The sequence below is a fragment of the Oncorhynchus kisutch genome, linkage group LG6, assembly GCF_002021735.2.
Source record: "Oncorhynchus kisutch isolate 150728-3 linkage group LG6, Okis_V2, whole genome shotgun sequence".
Taxonomy (NCBI): domain Eukaryota; kingdom Metazoa; phylum Chordata; class Actinopteri; order Salmoniformes; family Salmonidae; genus Oncorhynchus; species Oncorhynchus kisutch.
The window spans coordinates 27,444,096-27,471,402 of NC_034179.2; the positions used below are offsets into that span (position 1 = coordinate 27,444,096).

At 38.8% G+C, this 27,307-nt stretch overlaps 2 protein-coding genes across 3 annotated transcripts in view; one reads left to right on the plus strand and one right to left on the minus strand.

Annotated features, from left to right (window-relative positions):
• ophn1 (oligophrenin 1) overlaps window positions 1-12,926 on the plus strand; it is a 51,145-nt gene extending 38,219 nt beyond the window's left edge. The window contains exons 15-24 of one of the 2 annotated variants that reach the window (XM_020485236.2): window positions 1,588-1,672; window positions 2,589-2,647; window positions 5,286-5,391; window positions 5,791-5,950; window positions 6,148-6,298; window positions 7,663-7,986; window positions 8,196-8,346; window positions 9,787-9,837; window positions 10,746-10,794; window positions 11,088-12,926. In XM_020485236.2, coding sequence (XP_020340825.1) covers window positions 1,588-1,672; window positions 2,589-2,647; window positions 5,286-5,391; window positions 5,791-5,950; window positions 6,148-6,298; window positions 7,663-7,986; window positions 8,196-8,346; window positions 9,787-9,837; window positions 10,746-10,794; window positions 11,088-11,099 — 1,148 coding nt within the window. In that variant the 3' untranslated portion in view covers window positions 11,100-12,926. The remainder of the gene's footprint in view (window positions 1-1,587; window positions 1,673-2,588; window positions 2,648-5,285; window positions 5,392-5,790; window positions 5,951-6,147; window positions 6,299-7,662; window positions 7,987-8,195; window positions 8,347-9,786; window positions 9,838-10,745; window positions 10,795-11,087) is intronic. The other variant, XM_031826517.1, reaches the window with a different exon arrangement.
• Window positions 12,927-20,576: 7,650 nt separating this feature from the next.
• LOC109892591 (androgen receptor) overlaps window positions 20,577-27,307 on the minus strand; it is a 57,695-nt gene continuing 50,964 nt past the window's right edge. Inside the window, exons 6-8 of the mRNA XM_020485237.2 lie at window positions 25,126-25,256; window positions 23,491-23,642; window positions 20,577-23,317 (exon numbers count right to left, since the gene is read on the minus strand). Coding sequence (XP_020340826.1) covers window positions 23,159-23,317; window positions 23,491-23,642; window positions 25,126-25,256 — 442 coding nt within the window. The 3' untranslated portion in view covers window positions 20,577-23,158. The remainder of the gene's footprint in view (window positions 23,318-23,490; window positions 23,643-25,125; window positions 25,257-27,307) is intronic.

The following is a 27,307-nucleotide window of genomic DNA, read 5'->3' on the forward strand; positions in this document are numbered from 1 at the left end:
ATACTTGTTCTCCCCACTGTATTTAACTAGGCAAGTCAGTTAAGAACAAATTCTTATTTTCACTGATGGCCTAGGAACAGTGGGTTAACTGCCTGTTCAGGGGCAGAATGACAAATTTGTACCTTGTCAGCTCGGGGGTTTAAACTTGCAACCTTCCGGTTACTAGTCCAATGCACTAACCACTAGGCTGTGGTTTAGTGGGGTAATTGGTATTACTGAGAATAAACATACAAACTATCGGAGCCAGGCCATTCTAAAGAGGTTTATTCTACTTGTTAAATTTATGGGGAGATTGTTCAATTGAATTAGATCTAGGATAACTGTATCTTAATATATTGGTTTTATTATCACTTAAATATCCTAAGTATTTACATTTTTTGTGGTTCACTTAAAGGATTGCTGTAGATCATAAATTAAGTTGTATTTTTCCTATTGCCATAAAAAATGAAATTTTCACGTTCATTTTATATCCTGAGATTGTATCAACTCGTCACCAAAGGCTTTTACTTGCGACATATTGTTAAATGCACTAAAGAGGAACAATGGTTACATATGGGAGATGCTCATGCTAATCTCAGACTATTTTCACGTATTGTCAGTGCAAACATGAGGGGGGAGAGAGGACATCCCAGTCTCGTACCCAGTGGTGATTTTTAACATGTAATTCTTGGTGGGTGGGGGCTCTTGGAGCAGAGAGACAAAAAGTGGGATGCATGCCAGCAAAGCCACAACACTAGACAATACAGGATATTTTTATGAAATGTATTATTTCAGGTGGAAAGTTGAAGGCTTCCAAAGTTTTGAATAGAAAAGGCCACTCTATGGTGAAAAGCCTTTTCGCTATCAACAGCCATTATTGATACATCTTGTTTTTTAGTGTACTGTATTATACTGAAACATATTTTCATTTGTAAGTGTATATTTCTAATAAACCATGTTGGCTTAATATGTATCAAGTCTGGTAATACTTCTGCCATTCTGTTGCTTATGACTATTGTTATTATTTTGTCACAATTTATTACATTTATGGGTCTGTAATCTGACGGGACTCCATATTTTCCTGGTTTGAATATAACTGAAATAACTGTTTGATACATGAAACTCAGAAGCGCTGAATTGAGTGACATGTGTTGTCATTTGAGTAAATAGGGGCACTACTTTATCCCAGAATATCAAATAAAATGACATGGGGAAAGATGCCCATTGTGCTTTTCTCCGCGCTGTTTTAAGTGTCCAATATTTCTTCTTGGGGATTTACATTTTTAATATTTTTCTTGCTGCTGCTGATTGTTTCAAAGTTATTGAGTCTAAGAAGGATGTAGGATCAGTCCAACTGTTTAATTCAGATTTTTGTAGAAGTGTTTAAAATTGTTATGAATGGTGTTTCTAATTAAAACATTTATCCTTATTTTTGGGAAATTATAACTGGTTTGCAGTTTATTTGTTTTGGGGGGGCTGCAAGGTGTTTTGTCAGGTTTGTTTGCTATTAAATAGTATGCTTTATTTGAGTTTAACCTGTACTTGCTGTCACTCTTCAGAATTGTGTTTTCTTGTTTGTTTTTAATAGTCTTTCTCCTCTTCCTGTAGACCAGAAATGCCCAGGGGATGTGGATTTCCACAGCAGCGACTGGGACATTAAAACCATCACAAGTGCCATGAAGTTTTATCTCCGGTGTGTTCCCGTCCTATTAAATCTTGTCAAACTCATTCCACGGAGGGCCGAGTGTCTGTGGGCTCCTCCTTTATTCTTGATTGATGAATTAAGGTCACTAATTAGTGGAAAACTCCCCTCAGCTGGTTGTCTAGGTCTTAATTGAAAGGAAAAAACAAAAACCTGCAGACACTAAGCCCTCCATGAAATGAGTTTGACACCTCTGTCTTAAATCATCTAGCAGGTGACATACAAGAGCCAGTTGCTCTGGAACAACATGTTCTATAGAATGATGTTAGACCAAGCTTTGTCTGATGCCAATTAGCACTCAGCTTCTAAATTAGAGACATTTAAAGAGGGCGAAACAGCGCTCTGCCATTTCCAGACTGTATATTCTATGTTTTATGAGAAAATATAATGCCATGTTTTGAAATAAGTTATGTGCTGTGATTAGATATACTACATATTAAAGTTGTAATCATCTATGCTGGCAAAGGATGAGAGGTTTCTCTCTGTTCCATGAGCCTAGTATAATTGTTTGCTGCTTAAAGTGCTCAGTGACCAGGCCTCTTGTCTTCAAGGCCAGGTTTTACCCTCCCCCAATACCCCTCATAATGATTTACTCACAGGTTGTCTCCCCACACTTTGAGGAGGCCAGGCAGCTGCTTGAAGGCTTACATTAGGCCTTTGGTCACTCATGCCTTAACACTGCATTGTTAAGTCTAATTTCAGACTAGGAAGGAACATTTTGATAAGGAGACATTTGTCAGTGGACTCTTAAATTCATTCAGAATGAGTACTGTAGCACTTGTTGATGCTGAAAGTGCATGAGCAACAATTCAGTAGCAGTTGTTAAAAAGGCTGTTTTAGGGTATGATGTGAGTGTTGGAGTATTTGTACTGTACTTGTTTACCTGATCGCGTGTGTTCATCCACAGGAGTTTAACAGAGCCTCTGATGACCTACGGTCTCAACAGGGACCTCATCTTAGCAGCAAGTAAGATGTGTTTTCACACTTACTGATATAAAGACAATGACTTGGAGAAACAATTACTCAGACTCACTTCAAGATCAATATTTTATTTGCATACTTTATTTGCTGACACATTTTAAAAGAAAAGCTGCACCAGTCCACTAAACTGATGGATTTCTGTTATCAGAACATGTACAGTAGTAGGTCAGATTTCTAGATCTTTAGGATAGTCTCATGGCACATTTACATTTCCTTCTCATGCATGTCTTTGTCAAACACTGTTTGGGTATTGTACAAGTCATTAGAAGTAACGTGTAGCTCAGTTAGTAGAGCAGTGCTCGTTGTGGGTTCGATTACCACAGGGGACCAGTACAAATAAAATATAAAAATGTATGCGCTCACTACTGTCACTCTGGATATGACTAAAATGTAAAATTACATTTAAGGTTGGCTTTGGGAGCTGAGCAACAGGTGGTTTACTTCCACATCTTGTTTTATGTCTTCCAAGTGCTCTTTCTACAGTTAATTGTGCATTTGTTATCCATCAGACTGAGTTCACTCTCAAGTTCAACAGGCTGGGTTACAGCTATAAAAGGGAAGGGGGAAAAAAACATTCTCTCTGTTCAGTACAGTAAATTTAAAGTAAAATCCCTATTTATTTTCTTTACACATTTAAAAAAAATAAGTATAAACACACTATCTGTGTGTTCCCTGTGAAAAAAGCAATAACAAAGATAAAGGATATAATAGCATCAGGCATTTTCTTTTATTAGATCCAGTCAATTAAAGTTCCTACCTCTGGATATCTTATTCAGTTCTCCTGCGGGGGATCCTAGTCCCTTGCCTCCTAATGTAATTTTATTTTGGTCCGTTTCTCCAGACTGGATCCACAGTATCATATGTATCATAGTGTATCATAGTGGGTGTGAAAGACTCCATCTTGCGTTTGAACATGCCATAATTAAATGGTAAAACCATTGTAAAAGCATGTTATACACCAGTTCTAAACCTCTTAACTGAGATAAGCTCCCATGCCCCAGGAGCCCGATCTTTTAACTTCTTGAGGTTCACATTACACCGTAATGTAGCAGCAGGTGTGCAATTGGACACCTGAAATGTTTTGACTGGGATGAGGATTAGGCTTTGCTGATGAACTTTCTCATGCACAATGTCTATGCATATAAACCAAAAAAGTGTTAACCAAATCAAAATATATTTTATATTGATGGCAGCTTTGCACACACTTGGCATTCTCTCAACCAGCTTCACCTGGAATGCTTTTCCAACAGTCTTGAAGGACTTCCCACATACGCAGAGCACTTGTTGGCTGCTTTTCCTTCACTTTGTGGTCTGACTCATCCCAAACCATCTCAATTTGGTTGAGGTCGGGGATTGTGGAGGCCAGGTCATCTGATGAAGCACTCCATCACTCTCCTTCTTGGTAAAATAGCCCATACTGTACACAGCCTGGAGGTGTGTTGGGTCATTGTCCTGTTGAAAAACAAATGATAGTCCCACTAAGCCCAAACCAGATGGGATGGCGTATGACTGTAGAATGCTGTGGTAGCCGTGCTGGTTAAGTGTGCCTTGAATTCTAAATAAATCACAGTGTCACCAACACCACCTCCTCCATGTTTCACAGTGGAAACCACACATGCAGAGATAATCCGTTCACCCATACCGCGTCTCAAAGACACGGCGGTTGAAACAAAAATCTCCAATTTGGACTCCAGACCAAGAACATTGCTCGTGTTTCTTGGCCCAAGCTAGTCTTCTTCTTATTGGTGTCCTTTTAGTAGTGGATTCTTTGTAACAATTTGACCATGAAGGCCTAATTCACATAGCCTCCTCTGAACAGTTGATGTTGAGATGTCTGTTACTTGAACTCTGAAGCATTTATTTGGGTTGCAATTTCTGAGGCTGGTAACTCCAATGAACTTATCCTCTGCAGCAGAGGTAACTCTGGGTCTTCCTTTCCTGTGGCGGTCCACGTGAGAGCCAGTTTCATCATAGCGCTTGATGGTTTTTGCAACTGCTCTTGAAGAAACTTTCAAAGTTCTTGACATTTTCCGTATTGACTGACCTTCATGTCTTAAATTAATGATGGACTGTCATTTCTCTTTGCTTATTTGAGCTGTTATTGCCATAATATGGACTTGGTCTTTTACTTCCTTGTTATAATACAACTGATTGGCTAAAACGCATTGAGAAGGAAAGAAATTCCACAAATTAACTTTTAACCAGGCACACCTTTTTAATTGAAATGCATTCCAGGTGACTACTTCATGAAGCTGGTTGAGAGAATGCCAAGTGTGTGCAAAGATGTCATCAAGGCAAATGGTGGCTATTTGAAGAATCTCAAATATAAAATAGATTTTGACTTGTGTAACAGTTTTTGGTTACTACATGATTCCATAGGTGTTATTTCATAGTTCTCCATGTCTTCACTATTATTCTACAATGTAGAAATAGTAAAAAATTAAGAAAAACCCTTGAATGAGTAGGTGTGTCCAAACGTTTGACTGGTTGTGTGTGTGTAATGGATTGTGTTAATTACCTATGAATACATTCACATTGCTCTTAACATAATAGGTCTCAATCTAACTTATGGACAATATGTCAGTTATTGCTCATGTAAAAAGAAATGCATCTTGTTTCTTAGAATCAGATAGTCTAGATGATCGACTGGGTGCAATCCACTCCCTGACATACAAACTCCCAGAGAAGAATCGAGAAATGTTAAGCCTACTGATCGAACACCTGGTGAAGTAAGAGCTAACCTGATATGACATGCCACTGTTGTGCTTCAGTCTCTGTGTGCCTCCTAACTGATGAAGTTATACAAGTTATGCTTATTTAGGCCTTTTCTTGTTTTGTAATTGCATTTGTGGTGTTGTGTTGCATGTGCGTCAGTGAAGGGATTAAGTGGCATCTGTTCAGATGGGTAAAGTATCTGACTGAGACTCATGCATCTATGCATAGTGTAATAGCTGTCCAATCTTCCTAAAATAATACTTTTATTTAATGCATTAATAGTAGTGCAATTTATACATTGACATTAACTGGCATTAACTTCCCTATCCCCTATTTGAGAGGTGTTTGTTCTTGTTGGACATGTCTTTAGAGAATTATGTTGTTTACGAACCCGTCTGGATTCCTGTTGGCAGTGTCTGCAGCAACAGTGGAGACAACCTGATGACCCCCTCCAACATGGGCGTGATCTTTGGCCCCACCCTCATGAGGGCAGAGGAAGAGACTGTGGCAGCCATGTTGGATATAAAGTTCCAGAACATTGTTGTTGAGATTCTAATCGAGGACTACACCAAGGTGAATTTGAAAAATGTCATTACCTTTCTTCCTTTGCAAAGAGCTCAAGAGTCATGTGATTGTTATTTAATGCACTGTGGCATCATAAACATTCAAGTTTTCCATGGTACACTACATTCTAGATTTTATTAAATGCATATTCTCAAGTTGAATGTCTAAAGTTGTAAGTCATTTTGGACGTGCTGGGGTGATTACAGATCTTCTGCACTGCGCCAGAGGAGAGTTCCACAGCCCCACCCATGCCGCCTCCAAGGATTACCCCAAGGAAACGGCAACCAATCACCATCTCCAAGCGCACGCCCCGCGTCTACCCAGCAGTTAATTATGGCCAGCTCCAGAACATTGAGAGTAATTATCAGCCTCTGGTTTAATCATCATCCTCATTATCACCATCACCACTATTATCATTACCATCCCTTGTCCTGTGAATGCAAATAATTATATTAGGATTATTACAGTGTACACTTGGTATGGGTATGGGGATTTATACAGTAGGTGGCTGTTTATTCTGGGCACTGTATTACTGCAAGTGTGAATCTTAAGTACTCGTTGTGAATTGCTAAAATAGAATAGTGCTTTTACTTTTGTTTCTAAATGTTTGATCTTTACATTAATCGCAAGCCTTTTGGTGGGACGTTTTATCAAGCCATTTTGTTGATTCGGAAACGATAAGCATTACATTTGTTGCATAGTGGCCAATGGCATATCCAGATGTTGGCTTACTACGACCTCCTCAGCCAAGTTGAACCATTAATTGTTTTTGTTAACTGTGCTTAAAGAAAGGCAATTGGAGGTCTTGCTTAGGCCGTGATCACTGAATGGAAGTCATTGCTTCAGGCTAAATCATGTCATTTATATCTCTTGTAACTTTGTGTTAAATGTCTGTGTGAGTCATGCCTTTCATTTACTATGGTATGGAAAGATGTGGAACATTTGCAGCGTGTCCTCCCCTCATTGTGTGGTATTTTATTTATCACTCTTCTTGGTTCCTGCTTGGAGTTACCAAATAACCAGCTCCGATTTGCTTGACGACAAACTACCACCTGTCTAAATCCCTCGCAGCATTTGAATAGTTTATGTACCACTGGAAACCTGGCCAACATCATGACTCTAGATGAAAGAATGCAACCTAGTAGTCTGACTTTTTATTATCCTAGATTAATAGATCATTGTTATACACAATTCACTTTCCTTAAAACCATATTTTTCTCCAGCTCAGACTATTAATTCACAAATGTATTTAACTGTAAAGGGTTTGTGCTTTGTGCCATTGTTAAATGCATCCTCCCAAATGCCAACATTAGACTTGCTTTTATAATACTCTAGGAACCCCAGGAAGAGTAGCAGAGGTTTCTGAAAAAGCTAATAGGATCCATGTAAACAAATAAAATCATATAAAGAATGTTTCATTTATTTTTATAATGGTAAAAAAAAAAAATGGTTTTAATTATACATTTTCTAATAGGTATGCTATTAAAATATGCTATGATCACTCATACTACATGTATAGACATAACATTCTGTAAGTAGAAGTATACTACTCATGGTAGGTAGGAGCTCAGGAGAAGTAATGATATCAAGTTTAAAATCAGTTAAAACGACAACCTATGCACTAAACCCAACCACAAGAAGGTAAACCAGGGATATGCCTGGGCTGAATGTGTACTCTCTTTGTATGTTGATTTGAAAATGTTCCTGTGTTTGTCTCACAGATGATCAGAATGGTAGCAGACCAGAGGGAGTGGAGGCTGGCAGGGACACCCCAACAAGCCCTACACCTCTCCAAAGGACCAAACCCATAACTGCCCCTCCACGGCTCCCTCGGGAACCTCCTCAGAGGCAGGCCCTCCTGCCCAGGCCATCCATCCGCCAGGACAGACACTCAGACTCTAACGTTGTCAAACTGGTTGCTAAGCTACCGGATGGAGGTCAGAGGCCAGATGCAACAGCCAATGGAGAGACGGGAGTCACTGTTAACCGAGCGCAGTCCTTCCAAGGCAGAAGACCACCTCGAAGTGTTGCGGTCATTCGAGAAGGTAGCGGAACAACCTGTAGCCTATACAAACATGCTATGAATTTTAGACTGCATTTTATACTTCGCTTAACAACAGTGCAGCAGTACAGTACCTAGCTGCTCTGTGGTACTGATTTCATGTTCAATGAGAAAGAAGGTTGAAAGTGGATTTCATTGTGTTAGCTCTTGGTTCTGTTATGGAAGCTAAGGTTTTTGTTCCTTGCATTGCAGCAGAAAATGACGGTGTGATCAAAACGAGGTCTCCAGCTGAAAAGCCTGCCATCTGCAGACCTCCAACCAGACCCCCTGACCCCCCTAGCCGATACCCTGCACCCCACAAGAGCCCCACTGCAACCCCCAGCGAGGACACCCCGGCGTCGTAGTGAGTAGACCTTAGAACTCAGCCAGACCCAGACATTCCATCCAGACTGATTAAAATCTTAATCAAGAGAACAATCACAAAATGCTGTGTTTAGCCTTGAGTTTCCTTTTGGTCTTTCTCCAGTCCTTGTAAGTCTCTTATTAAATGTACCGTTTTGAACCCTTCACAACATACTTATTCCATTGGCTGCATTTAGATCAAAGATTTTACTCTTTCACTAGTGTGTTCAGATGTTCCCCACTGTGTTCCCCATTTCAGTGTCCATTTATCACATTGTAGCAACAAAATAACCTACAATTTGCTACTCCCCAATGACCAGTCTTGTACTCTGTACATGCCTGCTCCTGTTGTTTTACAAGGGGTATGCAGTGCGATGCCATAATACACTGAGTATACAAAACGTTAAGAACACCTGCTTTTCCATGACAGACTAACCGGGTGAAAACTATGATCCCTTATTGATGTCACTTGTTAAATCCACTTCAGTCAGTGTAGATTAAGGGGAGGAGACTGGTTAAATAAGGATTGTTAAGCCTAGAGACAATTGGGACATGGATTGTGTATGTGTGCCATTCAGAGGGTGAATGGGCAAGACAAAATATTTAAGCATCTTTGAACGGGGTATGGTAGTAGGTGTCAGGTGCACCGGTTTGGGTCAAGAACTGCAATGCTGCTGTTTTTTTTAACGCTCAACAGTTTCCCGTGTATCAAGAATGGTCCACTAACCAAAGGACATCCAGCCAACTTGGCACAACTGTGGGAAGCATTGGAGTCAACATGGGCCAGCATCCCTGTGGAACGCTTTCGACACCTTGCGGAGTCCATGCCCCAACGAATTGAGGCAGTTCGGAGGGCAAAATGGGTGGTGCTCAATATTAGTACAGTGTTCCCAATGTTTAGTATACTCAGTGTATATTTAGGGTGATTTTTTTCTTTCTTTTCTGCCTGCTAAACACCAACAAAATGCACAAATGGAAAAGTGTTAGTCTTAATACTTGCACTCTGGTGCATCTCAAAAGCTCTCTTTTACAGTAATAAGCACTTCATTTTTTTTAGACCGCTTTTCAATATGAGTAACAAAGTGCTTCATAACATAATAAAATAAAAGTACAAAGGAAGGAGAAGGAAAAATATAGCTAATTAGATAGTGGCAATAATGTACGTGCATCTCAAGTAAACTGTGTGCACAACAGATGAGATCACAAGCTGCACTGTTCCAAACTCCTTTTGTATTACAAGGCCATCCTGTCTATTTTAAATACTACTGTTTTGTAACATCCTAATTAACATGCCATTTTCACATTGCCAGGGCTATTTAGTGGGCAGAAAATGTTGCCCATAAAGTTTTGTCATTGGACTCCAAAAGAGTGTTTGGTGTGCTGTAAAGCCCAACATGCCTCAAATTCATCCCAGGTGATCCCTGTCTTTCTCTTTCTCCAGCGTTGCTTCCAAAGCCAAGTTTTTTGAGAATGCTTCAAGGAAATTTGGAAGGTAGGTTCAAAACGAAACTCTTATCTCCACAGGCCCCTTTGCCCCATGAAATGCTAATATAGAAGAAATCAGTGAGATATGCATGTTAGATGACGAGGTGGCAGTGGATACAGTCAGGGTAGGCAAGGCCTCAACATGCTGCAAAGCCAAGTTGTTTAAACATAATGCTTCCCTGTGATGGCTGAGAAATAAATCGATCAGTTCACTTTAATTATGAACTATTGAAAGTATCCTGCTCTTAAAAATGTAAGTAGTCCCTGTCACTGATCTCAGGTTGTTTGACGATTTATAATTGAAGAGGAGCTGAGATGTTTTTTTGAAGTATATTGAAACCAATTTTGATCATCAGACAATGTCCATGCTTGTATGACTGACGTGATACGCTTGTGATACCTGTCACAGACATACATTTTTTCCCACTAAAAGCTTTAAACAAGGGATTGAGTTGATGTTACATTCAGTGATATTGTGGCTTCCTGGTGTCAGGTGTAACCTGGTAACTCTGAGTAAAACCTTGAAAGAGCCTCCTTGAGTTTCAGACTAAAAAAAGAAGAGGGGCACACACTGCACAGCTGTTGTTTTGTCCCAAATTAAGCATAGAGGCCAACCTCAAATGTCAAATTATTTGTAGCCTCATTGACTGTTTGGTTCAAATCCAGTAAATTATTTTATGCTGTTATGTACTATAATGATAAACTTCCATCAATTATAAGAGCATTTCAAGCCAGACAGGTAAAGCACATACAGAATAATGAAGTAGAAGCTTTCAAGCTAACAGGTTAATGTAGACAATAGTTGTGCTTGCAAACTGTAACTGGAGAAATACAAATGTATTTTTGAAATGGTATTTGCATCTGACATTGTTGCATATTTCATGTGTAATGTGTTGTTCTGCTTCCCTCATGTAGCTCATCGGTCTCACCTCCAGCATCTACTTTGCTCAATGTGAAAGAAGAGGTATGATGTCCTGTAGTTTCTTTCTCTCCCCCACCTGCTCCATTTTGGGAACAGGCAGACAGAGGGAGGGTAATGGTTTGAGTGAGATGCTGCAGAGGTGATTTAGAGGTAGTTGAGATAATAGCTCAGTGTCATACATGTAGCTGAAACTGTATTTCAGATGCATGTTATGGTTTGAAATAGGCCTTGCTCAGCTTTTATGAACTTATTTGGCCCATAAATCTTTAAATAGATTTTACAAAAACTATTTACTTTGCACTTTGTAATCAAAACCAATCTTTATTTTCCCTTAGAATTTAAGTTGATTAGTCTGTTACCATGGCCTCTACTCCTGTGGAACTGCAGTGAGTATCTGGACACACTGTCCTGTTGTGGAATGGAGGCGTGCTCTCGGAATGACAGCACTTTTGTCCTGTCAGTGGATATCCTCCTGATTGTTGTTATAAGGGACCAAATTAACATGTTCTTTAACTTGTGATAAAGGAGCTCCGGTCTAGATAGGATGCCTTTATATGTCTCGGTCTGATCCGTAGCTTTTAGCTTTTGGCATCTGGATCGATATTATATGGGATCAACTCTATATAATGTGTTAACTAAATTAATCCTGGTCCAAGTGGCTAGTTCCAGTATCCAGGTATTTGACACACAATATTATGACACATTTCACATTAAATTTCAAATTGCAACAAAAAAAAAGCTACTGTAGCTACCTGATACCATTTGGAATTCACATATTCTATAATGTGGTACCCTATTTTACCAGGTTGAAATTAAAGCACCCCAAGTGGCTCAGCTGTAGCACAATATTGTTAACTAACATCTTAAATCAAAACTGATAACAAAAGGTATAGGTTCTAAGAAAGGTTAAGTTATATGCATTACTATCTACTCCTTCTGTTCATGATGCACTTTGATGAATGAAAACAGACCACGGAAATTCTGATGTGCTGAATACCATAATACATTTGGTTAAGCTTGAGGTTAGTCCTATAACAACCATGATAACAATGATAAGTAACAAATAATTATCCACACTGTCACACTACAGAATGCTGTGTCTTTGTTAGATCTAGTTAGATGTATTTCACCATTCCCATGTTCTTAAGAATCCTTAAAGCTGGAATACGTAGCGGTGATACTGCCACATCCAACGAAGATGTTACTGTTTTATTTCTTTTCTAGGACATCATTGCACATGCAATAGAACAGCAGTGTATGTAATAAAAAGAATTATGTCCTCTTCTTCATAAACAAAACATGTAACGAATGTGCCTGGGGGCGACCAGTGGTGCTGTTTCACCTAATGCGGAGCTCAGCTTTAAGGACTCTTAACTAAATTATTTTAGATTGTGGAACCCAAATAACCACTGGTTTATTTTGAATGATCAGCAGTTCAAATGTTTGCAATAGTTTTCTATTTTTTTTTTTAAACATTTGTTGGCATCTCTATTTCCATGTGGGTACTGCCATTCATACAACACTCCAACATGAATGTTTCTTTTGGTTCTACTTTGTATGTAGTGTCACTAAGGCCATCATTTACGTGGTAATTACATTGGCAGCTACTGTACATTGTACCTAGTGTGGGTACACATTGCTACATAGTACTAGCAACTGTTATACCTGTTTGTGGCTTGCACCATTGCAGATGACTTCACAATGGAGAATACTGTGTCATTTTAAGAAAGCATTATATTGTGAAGGGAGGTTTACGAAAAGCTCATGTATAGCATTTAAAAAAAATGTCTTCAATGATTTCTGTCTCAGAATATTTTGTGAATGATTGACAGTGCAGGTAAGAGCTCGTCATTAGAATTCCCAGAGGTTTTTGGCTCATCTTAACATTTTGTCTTCACTCCCATTTGATTTCTGTGAAAATTTGGACAAAGAAACATTCCTTGTCTTGTGTGTCTCTTACATTTTAACAGCAACAGCTGTATTGATGTTTTTATGTTAATTGTCTGATTGTATAAAACAAATATGCTCTTCAATGTCCTGTCTTAAACTAATTGTCAGCTTTTCTTTTTCCCTTGTATGCATTCTGTAAGTGTTGTACAGATTTATCAAGAAACATGCCCAGATGTATCAGCATGAAAAGTAAAATAAATCAACGTTCCACTTTTTCTCAAAAACATTGAAATGGTTAATAATGGTAATAATAATAATAATAATAGAATGGTTAATAAGTTGAGCATAAGGGGACTAGCGTGGTCATATCCACATCACAAAAAAACAACTATAACTCAAATGCAGGGCAAGAGAATACTGTAAAGTTACTCCAAAATGTCCTTTTAGTATTTTTTTCTAAGAGGGATTTTCTTTGTCAGAATTTGAGAAAAGGGAAACTTCGATGAACAGTGGCAATGATACATGCAGCAGTCAAATCAAATGTTATTTGTCACACATGCGCCAAATCCAACAGCTGTAGACCTTATCCACGAAATGCTTACTTACAAGCCTTTAACCAACAATGCAGTTCATTGCTAAATAAACTAAAGTAAAAAGTAACACAACAAGATTACATAACAATAACAAGGCTATATACAGCGGGTTCCAGTACCGAGTCAGTGTGCGGGGATACAGGTTAGTTGAGGTCATTTGTACATGTAGGTGGGGGTAAAGTGGCTATGCATAGATAGATGGATAGCAGCGAGTAGCAGCAGTGTAAAAACAAAGGGGGGGTGTCAATGTAAATACTCCGATGGCCATTTGATTAATTGTTCAGCAGACTTATGGCTTGGGGGCAGAAGCTGTTAAGGAGCATTTTGGGCCTAGACTTGACGCTCTGGTACTGCTTGCCGTGCAGTACCAGAGTACCATGCTGTGGAGATATTTTTCAGCAGCAGTGACTGGGAGAGTAGTCAGGATCAAGGGAAAGATGAACGGAGCAAAGTACAGAGATCCTTGATGAAATCCTGCTCCAGAGCGCTCAGGACCTCAGACTGGAGCGAAGATTTACCTTCCAACAGGACAATGACCCTAGGCACACAGCCAAGATAACGCAGGAGTGGCTTTGGTACAAGTCACTGAATTTCCTTGAGTGGCCCAGCCTGAGCAGGGACTTGAACCTAATGGAACATCTTTGGAGAGACTTGATAATAGCTGTGCAGCGACGCTCACCATCCTTGAGAGGATTTGCAGAGAAGAATGGGAGAAACTCCCCAAATACAGGTGTGTCAAGCTTGTAGCGTTTTACACAAGACTCGAAGCTGTAATCGCTGCCAATGGTGCTTCAGCAAAGTACTGAGTAAAGGGTCTGAATACTTACAGTATCAGTAAAAAGTTTGGACACCTACTCATTCCATGTTTTTTCTTTATTTTTTATATTTTCTACATTGTAGAATAATAGTGAAGACGTCAAAACCATGAAACAACACATCGAATCATGTAGTAACCAAAAGTGTTAAACAAATCAAAATATATTTTAGATTCTTCAAAGTAGCCACCTTTTGCCTTGATTATAGCTTTGCACACTCTTGGCATTCTCTCAACCAGCTTTCCAACAGTCTTGAAGGAGTTCCCATGTATACAGAGCATTTGTTGGCTGCTTTTCCTCCACTCTGGGGTCCAACTCATCCCAAACCATCTCAATTGGGTTGAGGTCATGTGATTGTGGAGGCCAGGTCATCTGATGCAGCACTCCATCACTCTCCGTGTTGGTCAAATAGACCTTACACAGCCTGGAGGTGTGTTTTGGGTCATTGTCCTGCTGACAAACCAGATGGGATTGCGTATCGCTGCAGAATGTTGTGGTAGCCATGCTGGTTAAGTGTGCCTTGAATTCTAAATAAATCACTGACAGTGTCACCAGCAAAGTACCATTACACCACCTCCATGCTTCACGGTGGGAACCACACATGCAGAGATCATCCATTCACCTACTCTGCATCTCACAAAGACATGCCGTTTGGAACCAAACATCTCCAATTTGGACTCATCAGACCAAAGGACAGATTTCCACAGGCCTAATATCAATTGCTCATGTTTCTTGGCCCAAGCAAGTATCTTCTTCTTGGTGTCCTAGAAGTGGTTTCTTTGCAGCAATTAGACCGTGAAGGCCTGATTCACGCAGTCTACTCAGAACAGTTGTCTGTTACTTGAACTCTGTTAAGCATTTATTTGGGCTCCAATTTCTGAGGTTGGTAACTCTAATGAACTCTGCAGCAGCGGTAACTCTGGGTCTTCCTTTCCTGTGGTGGTCCTCATGAGAGCCAGTTTCATCATAACGCTTGATGGTTTTTGCGACTGCACTTGAAGAAACTTTAAAAGTTCTTAATTTTCCGGAGTGACAGGCCTTCATGTCTTAAATGAATGATGGACTGTCATTTCTCTTTGCTTATTTGAGCTGTTCTTGCCATAATATGGACTTTATCTTTTTACCAAATAGGGCTATCTTCTGTATACCACACCTGGCTTGTCACAACACAACTGACTCAAACGCATTAAGGAAAGAAATTCCACAAATTAACTTTTAACAAGGCATACCTGTTAATTGGCATGCATTCCAGGTGACTACCTCATGAAGCTAGTTGAGAGAATGCCAAGAGTGTGCAAAGCTGTCATCAAGGCAAACGGTGGCTGCTTACCTCCAACACAATCAAATATATTTGATTTGTTTTAACACAATTATTTTGGTTACCTGATGATTCCATATATGTTACACTTATTCTACAATGTAGAAAATAGTAAAAATAAAATAAAACCTGTATTTAGTAGGTGTCCAAACTTTTGACTGGTAACGTATGTAAATGTGATGTTTCCTGTGGTGTGTGTGATGTATTTATTTATTTTTTACAAAAATGTCTGAACAGTTTTTGCTTTGTCATTATGGTGTATTGTGTGTAGATTAGAGGGGGGAAAATAAATTACAGCTAGTTTTCCCCTCCCCACTCAGACGACTCCCAGGCAGTCCCAGCTAAATTCTTGCTTGCTTAAGAAATATTGTTTTGCTAAAAACCTATTTTTGTCAGTTTCCATGGAAATCTATTACAGTGAGGTTTTTAATTGTTATCCAGAAATGATTTGATATTGGTATAAAAACAGCTGCGTTTCCTTAAGAATCCAGGGGAGCCAGCTTCTAGTTTTAAAGCGTACTAATAACCTGTTCTAAATGCTCTATGGTCTTATCAAGAAGGAATTTTCAAGATCGATTGGATTCTATTATATTTTTGTCAATAAGCAGACGCAGGGGATAAGGGGATAAGTTGTATTGAATTTATATGTAATTATTGAACTGTGGTGGCATACTGTATGTGTTTCCCGGATTTGCAACAGTGAAAAATACTTAAAATGACAGTTCAATATCAACCAAAACATTTGATGTGTAACTCTATATCAATGCAAGTGGTTTATACTACAAAACTTTTTTTGCATCGTATAAAGTACTTAGGACAGGGGTGCTCAAACCTTTGGCCTGGTGGGCCCTGTGCTGAACAAATAGACATGTTTTATTTAGAATTATAAACTGGGTCGTTCGAGCCCTGGATGCTGATTGGCTGAAAGCCCTGGTATATTAGACCGTATACCACGGGTATGACAAAACATACGGTTTGTAATATCAATAAGGCACCTCTGGGGTTTGTGGTATATGGCCAATATACCACGGGTAAGGGCTATATCGCGGCACTCCACGTTGCGTCATACTAAGGAACAGCCCTAATGCCTTGGGATATTGGCCATATACCACACCCCCTTGTGCCTTATTACTTAAATATAAAATGTAAAACATTGCATTTTAGGTCTTTGAACAAGTGCAGTTCTGCAGTTGCAGAATGTTGCAGTTTTAATTCTACTTCCTTGCAGTTCTACACATTTTGCCATAGCATATGAACATGACATAAGTCATCTGAGTGAGAGACTAACAAAATCAATGGGGCGCCCCTGGAAGTCAGGGCCCCTGGGCACGTGAGTTTGGTTTCGTCAGTAATTTGACTGATTACTACCAGGTTTAATTAACTGGCAGGACTGACTTACCTAGTGTCGTATCTTCACTAACATTAAATTGAAGACTTCGTTTTTATCAAAGATTCTCTGTAATTAGTATTACGCGATCAAACTGATTAATCATGTAACTGTAATTAACTAGGAAGTCGGGGCACCAAGGAAAATTATTCGGATTACAAAGTTACAATTTCCCAATATAATCTTTCAGATATTTTCATATCTGATCAATAGTCATCTGATTAATTAATTATTTATTTGACCTCACGTTAGTCTCATTCCAAACATCTTAAATTGTTGGTTATCTGCATGAACCCAGTCTTCACTATGAGTCATCCATACATCAATTGTCTTAAATAATGTATTTATTACTAAGTAATTCACAGAAATGCATAAACAAAACAACAAAGTAAATATGGTTACAAGAAATGATAGGAGAATGTGCCCAAGTGGGCTAAACCGGCATGGCGGCTTGTTAGACAGAAGGGAAGTGGGGTTCGACTAAGAAGTCACTACAGAGTAAATAATTATAACAATTGAAATGCTAATCCTTTACACATGAACGTTCACTCATTCGGAAACAATTGCAATCAATATATATATATTTACGCTCAGTGTGTCGTCTTGATCGCTGTTGAAAAGTTTGTTTCTGAAACAAATACAGTACGTACATTTTACAGTAAGTGAAACACATTTACACTTGATTGTTTTTAATAATATGCAAAGGAAAATAAACAAGGTACACTAAGACCTACCTGACAAATCATATCAATAGCTGAAAATGGGCAATCAATTTACAGGTTACGGATGGGGGTCATTCTTCAATAGACTCATTCAATAGTAATAACTTCACATAAGAGACATTGTAAAAATACAACAAACTTTCAAAGATTCGGTAACACCATTTTGATGGTCAGAATTGCCTCATCTTTAAGAAGTCATGCAACTTTGCATTTTACTCACAGAATATTTAAATCAATACTACTACAGAAGGTAGTCAAAAAGCATGAACAATTTATTTTGTAAGAAAAATGTTCAGTCATTACATTTTGTAACAGACATAAAATGTCAGTAACATGTACACAAATAATTGCACCATTTACACAAAAACAGATTAATATACAAATGTATAAATACATACAGCTATGTCCATTTTGACTTTTTAATATACTTGTGATGTCATTTACTTGTAGGCTTATAGAAATTTCAATGTTGGTCTACCATTTTAAAGTAAAGTTAATGGTGGAAAATTGTTTATTGCTTGACAAAGCAATCCTGTTCTCCAAGTCAATCTAAAAAGAATGTTGAAAACATGTATAATGATAAACAAAACAGTAATTGCATGATTACTGGGTGTATGAAGAGAGCGCTTTATCTTTGATCATTTACTTAAATCTATTTACCTCACAATTCAAATTCAGTAATGTGGAGTCAGTATGGTAGACACAACTGCTGCTAATTTTACTTTACAGATTATTTAAAAGTTACATGAACTGTAAAATAATATATGGTATAACATCTATGCTTTTTTTAAGGCCTTCATATTTAGGGCCCTATCAAATCTGCAGACATCACGGAATCCAGACATAAATGGATTTCAACAATATTCAAAAGTGTGTTGAATTTAGTAGAATGAATCAAATGTTTATTTGCACAAGTTCCGCACAAGATATGAAAATAATGCATCAGTTTTTTTTCCTGAAACTTTCTGAAGAAGCAATGGCATGGGACTGCCCCTGTCTGTGTGGTGACCGCACTTTTTGTAACCAGTTAGCGATGCTAATGATAACTGTAGTGTGGGTATTGTAATTTTTACAGTGCAAAACTAAAATTGAAAACTTATCTGAAATCAGAAAACGTAAATGGGGAAAATACTAAACTAAACTGAATTTGACAAAATATATATAATTATAGAGCCCTATAGTACATTTTGAATTACTACTCAGATATTTTCCAATTTGGGTTGCCTGATGTGAGATGTTTTTTAAGGAAAACCCTGTAATGAGTAACAAATGAATACAACAATACCAATCAATGTACAGGTTTTAACAAATTGTCATCTGATTTATTAAACGTTCAAATGAACAGTGTCATTGCTTATAGGCATAGCCTATGTCTCTCCAGAAGAGAAAATGTCAGATATCTTCAGATGAGCAATTATAACCTAAGACTGAATTCAATCAAATCTGCTGTAGCAATATTTATGCAGTGTCCTTGTGTACACAACTTCTGTAATGTACACATGTCTTAATCTGCGGTTTTTACCAAAACTATTTTGCAATTGTATTTAGCACATTGGACAACTGCTAATGTAAAAATGACTTTTATAAAATACATTTGATCGATTGTTTGTAAGGGAAATAGTATATTTATATACATGCTACTGCTTGAAAATGGCAATGGGGTTTGATTGAATTGAGCTATTTAGATAATTGCAGTCCATTTATAAGAATTATGGTCGTCAACGACAAAAGTTTCTCACATCTCAATTGACAGTAATATGCGTTACTGGGGCGGCAGGGTAGCCTAGTGGTTAGAGCGTTGGACTAGTAACCGGAAGGTTGCAAGTTCAAACCCCCGAGCTGACAAGGTACAAATCTGTCGTTCTGCCCCTGAACAGGTAGTTAACCCACTGTTCCTAGGCCGTCATTGAAAATAAGAATTTGTTCTTAACTGACTTGCCTGGTTAAATAAAGGTTAAAAAAAAGAAAAATAAAAAGAAATAAAAAAATAGAGAAAGGGTTTAAGTCACAATGTGAATACAGCTTTATGCACAAGCTATTGAAGAGATATAGACTCAGTGGCCAGTTTTTATTCACCCATTTCATGAAAATGGTTCTTCCTAACGACAGTGAGTCACGTGGCTGTGGCTTGCTGTATAAAGAAGGCAGACGGGCATTGAGGCATTCAGTTACTGTTTGATTTAATGTTAGGATGGGCAAAACTAGTGGCCTAAGCGAATTTGATCGTGGTATGATTGTCGGTGCCAGGTGCACCAGTTCTTATCCAGAGCGTCTTACAGGTGCAATTAGGGTTAAGTGCCTTGCACATGAACAGATTATTCACCTTGTCAGCTCGGTTAGTGGCCCAACGTTCTAACCACTAGGATACCACCATTTGTTTAATCCGATGTCGAAGACCATGAAAATGGGATCTTTCTGGAGTTTTTTTGTTTTCAAGATATCTACATGAAGATTTCACCATTTTAAAGGCATATCATTACATTCTTAATATGATAATGCATTTCACCTTATCTAAAATATGAAACTGTTTGATTTTAAGAAGTAATTTAGGCCACAGTTGGCATATAAAAACAAAGACAGGGAATTTGTTGAATTAAACTACTGTTTTGTGCTGTCCTTGAATCCAAAGTTTTATTTTGTTGAGGAATCTGAACAAAAAGGTCACTCACTTAGTTTGAACTAATGACAAAATGAATGGACACCATTCATTCCTATGTGAAGACTCAATAGAGCATTTGAAGCCAAGGAAGTCTGTTAAGATGGCGTATCATGCGTACATAACATGCTCAGTGTCGTGTCTTTACTATCATTAAATTGAAGACTTATAGTTTTTATCAAAGATTCTCTGTAATTAGTATTACGCGATCAACTGATTAATCATGTAACTGTAATAAACTAGGAAGTTGGCACCAAGGAAAAATATTCAGATTATAAGGTTATAATTTCATAATATAACCTTTTAGATATTTTCATATCGGATCCATAGTCTTCTGATTAATGAATTATTTACTTTACCTCACGTTAGTCTCATTCCAAACGTCGTAAATTGTTGGTATCTTACAAGAACCCAGTCTTCACTATGAGTCATCCATACATCAATTGTCTTAAATCATTTATTTATTACTAAGAAATTCACAGAAATGCATAAACAAACAAACAAGGTAAATGTGGTTACAAGAAATGATAGGGGAATGTGCGCTAAACCGGCATCGCGGCTTGTTAGACAAAAGGGGAAGTGGGGGTTCAACTGAGATGAGACACTACAAAGTTGATAATTATAACAATTGAAATGCTAATCCGTTGCATATGAACGCTCACTCATTCGGGAACAATTACAATCAATATATATATATTTATGCACAGTGTGTCGTCGGGATCTGTACCTCTCTCTCTCTGTCTTGGTTAGAGGGGATAGTTCAGAGCGACATTCATTCAGTTGTTATAGATTGAATGTTTCGGCGGTTGTCGTTCTTCGCGTTCAATGACACCGAATTCCTAGCTGCAGACTAGTAATTAATATCAAAGACTTGTTCTTATTCTGTCTGTATCGATAGTCTAAGAGTTTAACCACGTGGTATGGTTAAAAGATTCCGCAATGGTCTACAACCTTCGTCCTCTCCTAATGTAGAAAAACATGGTCTGGTGATAATTTCCCAATGTTGGGTTTTATTTGGAATTGCAGAAAAGGGGCTGTCCCAGGATGCCTGACCCTAACTGGGCTCAGGGGCAGTCCTCTGATTTAGTTAAAATCAAAAGGGAATTGTATTTTCCTTCATTAAACAGTCCAAAATCATATTAAACAATTTTACAAACAGTATCATACTCACTCATTCATCTTATACAACAATTAGATGTAAACCTCATATCTGAGGCTATTATATAAACAGTTTTATGGTAATGTGGCCACACCATCTCCCATGAGCTTCCCCAAGTTGTAACAAACGGACGTAGCTGGATTCTTCACCGATCTTTTATACTTTCTCCGGAACATGAAATTTGTTCTTACCTCAAGTTCTGTGAGGTGGAAGAAATTCCTTTGTGCTCTATGAAAATTTACTCTGCCTCTTGTACTATGTGGCAGGGTCTTCTCGGGAATTTACGACCTCTCTCTGACCACAGCAGCCTAGTTGAAGGAGGCAAGGGGGGGCAGGGAGAGGGGGATGGGGCTTGCTATACCCAAAGAGGGCAATGTCATGACAGCAAGTTTGAGCTACTCCAGGAAGTGACGTTAGAGGCTAGCTCTATGCTGCCCCCTCTCATTGAGTAACTAAAGTTGAAGGCTGACTGGGATACTGCAGGCTGCCATTAGCTACAAAATTTTCCTTGTGCTATTTTTAAAATAATTGGTTCAGGGACATACATTTGGTGTAATAGAGGCAATTATTGGCACCATGATTGTTTTGTTTTTTTACATGATTGACCACGAAGATTGCTATTTTCCCATTCACTATAATGGGGGATCCTGTTTTCTTCAGACAATGCTTGCAGTACCACGGTCGGACTTGAACTTCAAGGCTTCAACGAGAAGAGGCATTCGTTCTCCCCTGGTTTGAACATTGTTTGCATTTAATGGACCTCATAATAGAGCAATTGTTGGTTCCAAATGGCCACATGAATTTGGCACGCTATGTCCCCCCACTTCTATAACCAAAGTTCCGCCCCTGTTTTTTTCAATAAAGATTAAATCATTCTAACATCTACAAACACATGGCGCATGCACCTCTGTATGTTCTGATGAACTAAAGAATGCAAATATTCAGGCTGCGTTAAACCTTTAGAGGATTTTCAGCATTAATAGATTATAAGTATGTTCAGTTTGACCAACTAACTTGGGCACAGTACTGTCATGTGTGACGCAAAAGAGTCATCTGAAACTACATGCAGACTAAATGTGCAGCAAGTTGTAGAAGGTTTGATACTATGATTTGCTTTTAAATAACTCAATAGAGATCCACTGCCACTGAAAATATTCTGGAAAGTTATTAATTCCAATTGTCTCGATTTGTGTCTGGAATTAGTTAGTCACCGTTTGTTCACTACCTAAATAACTAGCAAGAAACATTTAAATACTGTACAATACATGTAGGGACTTAGGCATTGTAAATGTATATTGAAAATAGCATTCTAGTACAACATAGTCAGTCAGATACAACCGTTGAATAGTTAGCTAGTAAAGACAGCGACTGTATGTAAGAGTATACTGCAAACGACTGTTTCACATTCCTTTTGGTAATAGTTTTTTTTTGCATAGCACAATCTCATGAAAGTTCCTAAAGTAGAGATATGCATAGCTATGTTTAACTGTTTCTGCATTTTTAGTTTTGTCTTCATCCAGTCAATGGATGACATTCTTCTGTTTCTTACATTTGACATAACACTACTACCGGTAGTCTTGTGTATTTTTTTCTTGAAATACAGGACAGATTGGGCTGTCAACAAGGTGACACCTTGCAACTTGAAATAAATGCTAAAACCTTGCTGCCCTTCTGAGAAAATTATCTCAATTATGTCTGTTAAGCGGCTAAACTACTGTAATGATACAATGATTTCAGAAATGGAACATTGAGCTATTAGATATAAAAAAGGAGAGAGAGAACACTACAAGGGAAACACTACAGAGCCTTGGCTGAAGTATATAAGCAGCTTGGATTGGACTTTTCTCAGTATGATGGCAAATCCTGCTACTTGTGGAACAGGATTGGTTTGGCCAAGCCTGCCAGGATCTTTGGCAAATGTACTGAGATTATCTCTGCAATCATCTCTGGAAAGTTGACCTTGGTGGGCAGAGACTGGGCCTGGACAAACAGATCAAATGTAAACTGCTGGAGTTTCCTCACAACCTGGGGGTTGGAAAGATGGACAGAGTCAAGACAAAGTTACAATTCTGTCACATTCTACGATTTTGCTTTGGAAAACAAAGTAAGAAATTCATAACTTAGCAGATTTTTATCATACATTCTATGACAACAGAATTAATCCAATACAGTTATTGAGGATGCACATTGTCTCTCACCGGTTGGAGGGAATCCATGAGACGGGTGAGTTGATACAACCTCTGAGAGCAGTTGGACTTCCTTCCATAGTTAATGACGCGACCAAGTTCATTGATGTAGGTCAGCCGCAATTCATCAAAGTACTTCTGACTCTTAAGACCGTCCACTGGAACTGCAAATGAGACAGCATGTAGTTGGTTTGTCCGCAATATTGAATCTCTGTTAAACTATAATAAATGCACTGATTGGTTTCAATGGAAGCTACACTATACTGTATATACTAAAGTATGTGGAAATCCCTTCAAATTAGTGGATGTGGCTATTTCAGCCAAACCTGTTGCTGACAGGTGTATAAAATTGTGCACACAGCCATGCAATTTCCATAGACAAACATTGGCAGTAGAATGGCCTTACTAAAGAGCTCAGTGATTTTCAATGCGGCACCGTCATAGGATGCCACCTTTTCAACAAGTCAGTAAGTCAAATTTCTGCCCTGCTAGAGCTGCCCTGGTCAGCTGTACGTGCTGTTATTGTGAAGTGGAAACTTCTAGGAGCAACAACGGCTCAGCCGTGAAGTGGTAGGCCATGCAAGCTCACAGAACGGGACCGCCGAGTGCTGAAGCGCGTAGCGTGTAAAAATTGCCTGTCCTCGGTTGCAACACTCACTACAGAGTTCCAAACTGCTTCTGGAAGCAGCATCAGCACAGGAACTGTTCGTCGGGAGCTTCATGAAATGGTATTCCATGGCCAAGAAGCTGCACACAAGCCTAAAACCACCATAGCGCAATGACAAGCATCTGCTGGAGTGGTGTAAAGCTTGCCGCCATTGGACATTGGAGCAGTGGAAACGAGTTCTCTGGAGTGATGAACCAATCCCGCTTTACCATCTGGCAATCCGACAGACTAATCTGGGTTTGGCGGATGCTAGGAGAACACTACCTGCCCCAATGCGTAGTGCCAACTATAAAGTTTGGTGGAGGGGGAATAATGGTCTGGGGCTGTTTTTCATGTTTCGGGCTAGGCCCCTTAGTTCCAGTGAAGGGAAAGCTTAATGCTACAGCATACAAGAACATGCTAGACGATTCTGTGCTTCCAACTTGTGGCAACAGTTTGGGGAATGCCCTTTCCTGTTTCAGCATTACAATGCCCCCATGCACAAAGTGAGGTCCATGCAGAAATGGTTTGTCAATCGGTGTGGAAGAACTTGACTGGCCTGCACAGAGCCCTGACCTTATCCCCATTGAGCACCTTTGGGATGAATTGGAATGCCGACTGCGAGTCAGGCCTAATCACCCAACATCAGTACCAGACCTCACTAATACTCTTGTGGCTGAATGGAAGCAAGGCCCTGCAGCAATGTTCCAACATCTAATGGAAAGGCTTTCCAGAAGAGTGGAGACTGTTATAGCAGCAAAGGGGGTACCAACTCCATATTAATGGCCATGATTTTGGAATGAGATGTTCAACAAGCAGGTGTGCACATACTTTTGGTCATGTAGTGTATCTCAAATTGTATTCCATTTCCACAGCATTATGAAAATGGCCTAGAGGAAATTGCTTGCAAGTCAATTTCATGAAAGAAGAAATACACAATGTGATGCTTTCTATAATCTGTTAATGGACCTCTCAGCCTTTGTCTGGGCAACAACACTCACTGATGCTGAAGAGGAGCAGGGCCTTCATGCAGAGGAACTCTTCCTGAGTGACTTGCAGCAGGACAAACTCCTGGGAGAGTTGTCTCATCCGTATGCAGTGATCGAACATGCTAGAGATGTGCATCCGATGGCTGGGGACATGAGAAACGAGAGGAGGAACAGGGTGAGATACAGTATATTGAGAATGAGCCAATAAAAAGAAGGGTGGGGGGTGGTAGCCTATGGGGAATATATTAAGAAAGGGATCATCTGTTGCTATGAGAGATTATGTATAGAGGGGGCAAATAGATGAGAGGATAAGATGGCGAGACCAGTATGTGAAACTTTTGCAATGATTACAAAATTGGCATCCTCCCTCTTTTTGACGATAGTTATATGTGACCTTTGACCTACTGCTAAGTGGGCAAATCTGGTTGTAATGATGTCATCTCAACCATCTGAATACAGGATGGCAGTGATTGTTACTGAATCTTTTTTCTTTTTTTCCGTAGTTAATAAAATAAATGTAATGTGGAGATGTCGCTACTGGAAGCTCACACACATTTTTTGCATAAAGAAGTAGGAAAGAATTTCCTGTCTCGGCATCAGACCTACCTAATTCTCACTTGAATCATAGTTTTTGTGTTTCATAGGCTAAATGACACATTCTGTTAACATCTGACTCAAAAGTCTTGCAATTTGTAGTCTATGACATTTCAGATCTAGATATGATAAATATTACAAAGTAGTTTGGATGTATTGAACAATTTTCTTCAAAGTAACTTTAAGTAAACTATATTTTACTCAAGGGTAGCTTTAGTGTAGCTTAACTTCTTCCAGTGTGGTAGCTTGGTAAACTATATAATCTTCCCCAACACTGCTTATAGTACATGTTAGAAGGTTATATTCTCTATATTACTTATCTACATGGATCAATGCTAATAAGGGTACTCTAGTTCCAACATTTATATTACCAATTAATAATGCATTCATTATAGGTAATATACACTACATTACCAAAAGTATGAGGACACTTCCACATCGAACATCTCATTCCAAACTCATGGGCATTCATATGGGGTTGGTCCCCCCTTTGCTGCTATAACAGCCTCCACTCTTCTGGGAAGGCTTTCAAGTAAATGTTGGAACATATACCCCATAGTGTCAAAGTGGAATTATATTTTTAGAAATGTTTACTAATGAATTACCAATGAAAAGCTGAAGTGTCTTGAGTCAATAAGTATTCAACCCCTTTTGTTATGGTAAGTCTAAATAAGTTCAGGAGTAAAAATGTGCTTGACAAGATACATAATAAGTATGGACTCACTCTGTGCGAAATAATAGTGTTTAGCATGTTTTTGAATGACTACCTCATCTCTGTACCCCACACATACAATTATCTGTAAGGTTTCCTCAGTCGAGCAGTGAATTTCAAAGACCAAGAAGGTTTTCCAATGCCTCGCTAAGAAGGGCACCTATTGGTAGATGGGTAAAATAAAAAAATAAAGCAGAAATTGAACATCACTTTGAGCATGGTGAAGTTATTAATGCACTACGAAGACACAGGATCCTTCCTAACTCATTTGCCGGAGAGGAAGTAAACCGCTCAGGGATTTCACCATGAGGTCAATGGTGACTTTAAAACAGTTACAATTTAATGGCTTTGATAGGAGAAACCTGAGGATGGATTAACAACATTGTAGTTGTTGATTTCAAGCATAGTGGTGGCTGCATCATGTTATGGCTATGCTTGTAATCATTAACGACTGGGGAGCTTTCAGGATAAAAACGAAATGGTGCTAAGCACAGGCAAAATCTTAGAGGAAAACCTGTTTCTACCAGACACTGGGAAATGAATTCACCTTTCAGCAGAACAATAACCTATAACACCAAGCCAAATCTACACAGGAGTTGCTTACCAAGAAGACAGTGAATGTTCCGGAGTGGCCGAGTTACAGTTTTGACTTAAATATGCTTGAAAATCTATGGCAAGACTTGAAAATGGTTGTCTAGCAATGATCAACAACCAGCAAGACTCACAGCTGTAATCACTGCCAAAGATGATTCTAAAATGTATTGACTCGGGTGTGAATACTTATGTAAATTTGATATTTCTGTATTTCATTTAAAATAAATTGTTTTCACTTTCATTGTTGGGTATTGTGTGTAGATGGGTGAGAGAGAAAATATATATTAATCCAGG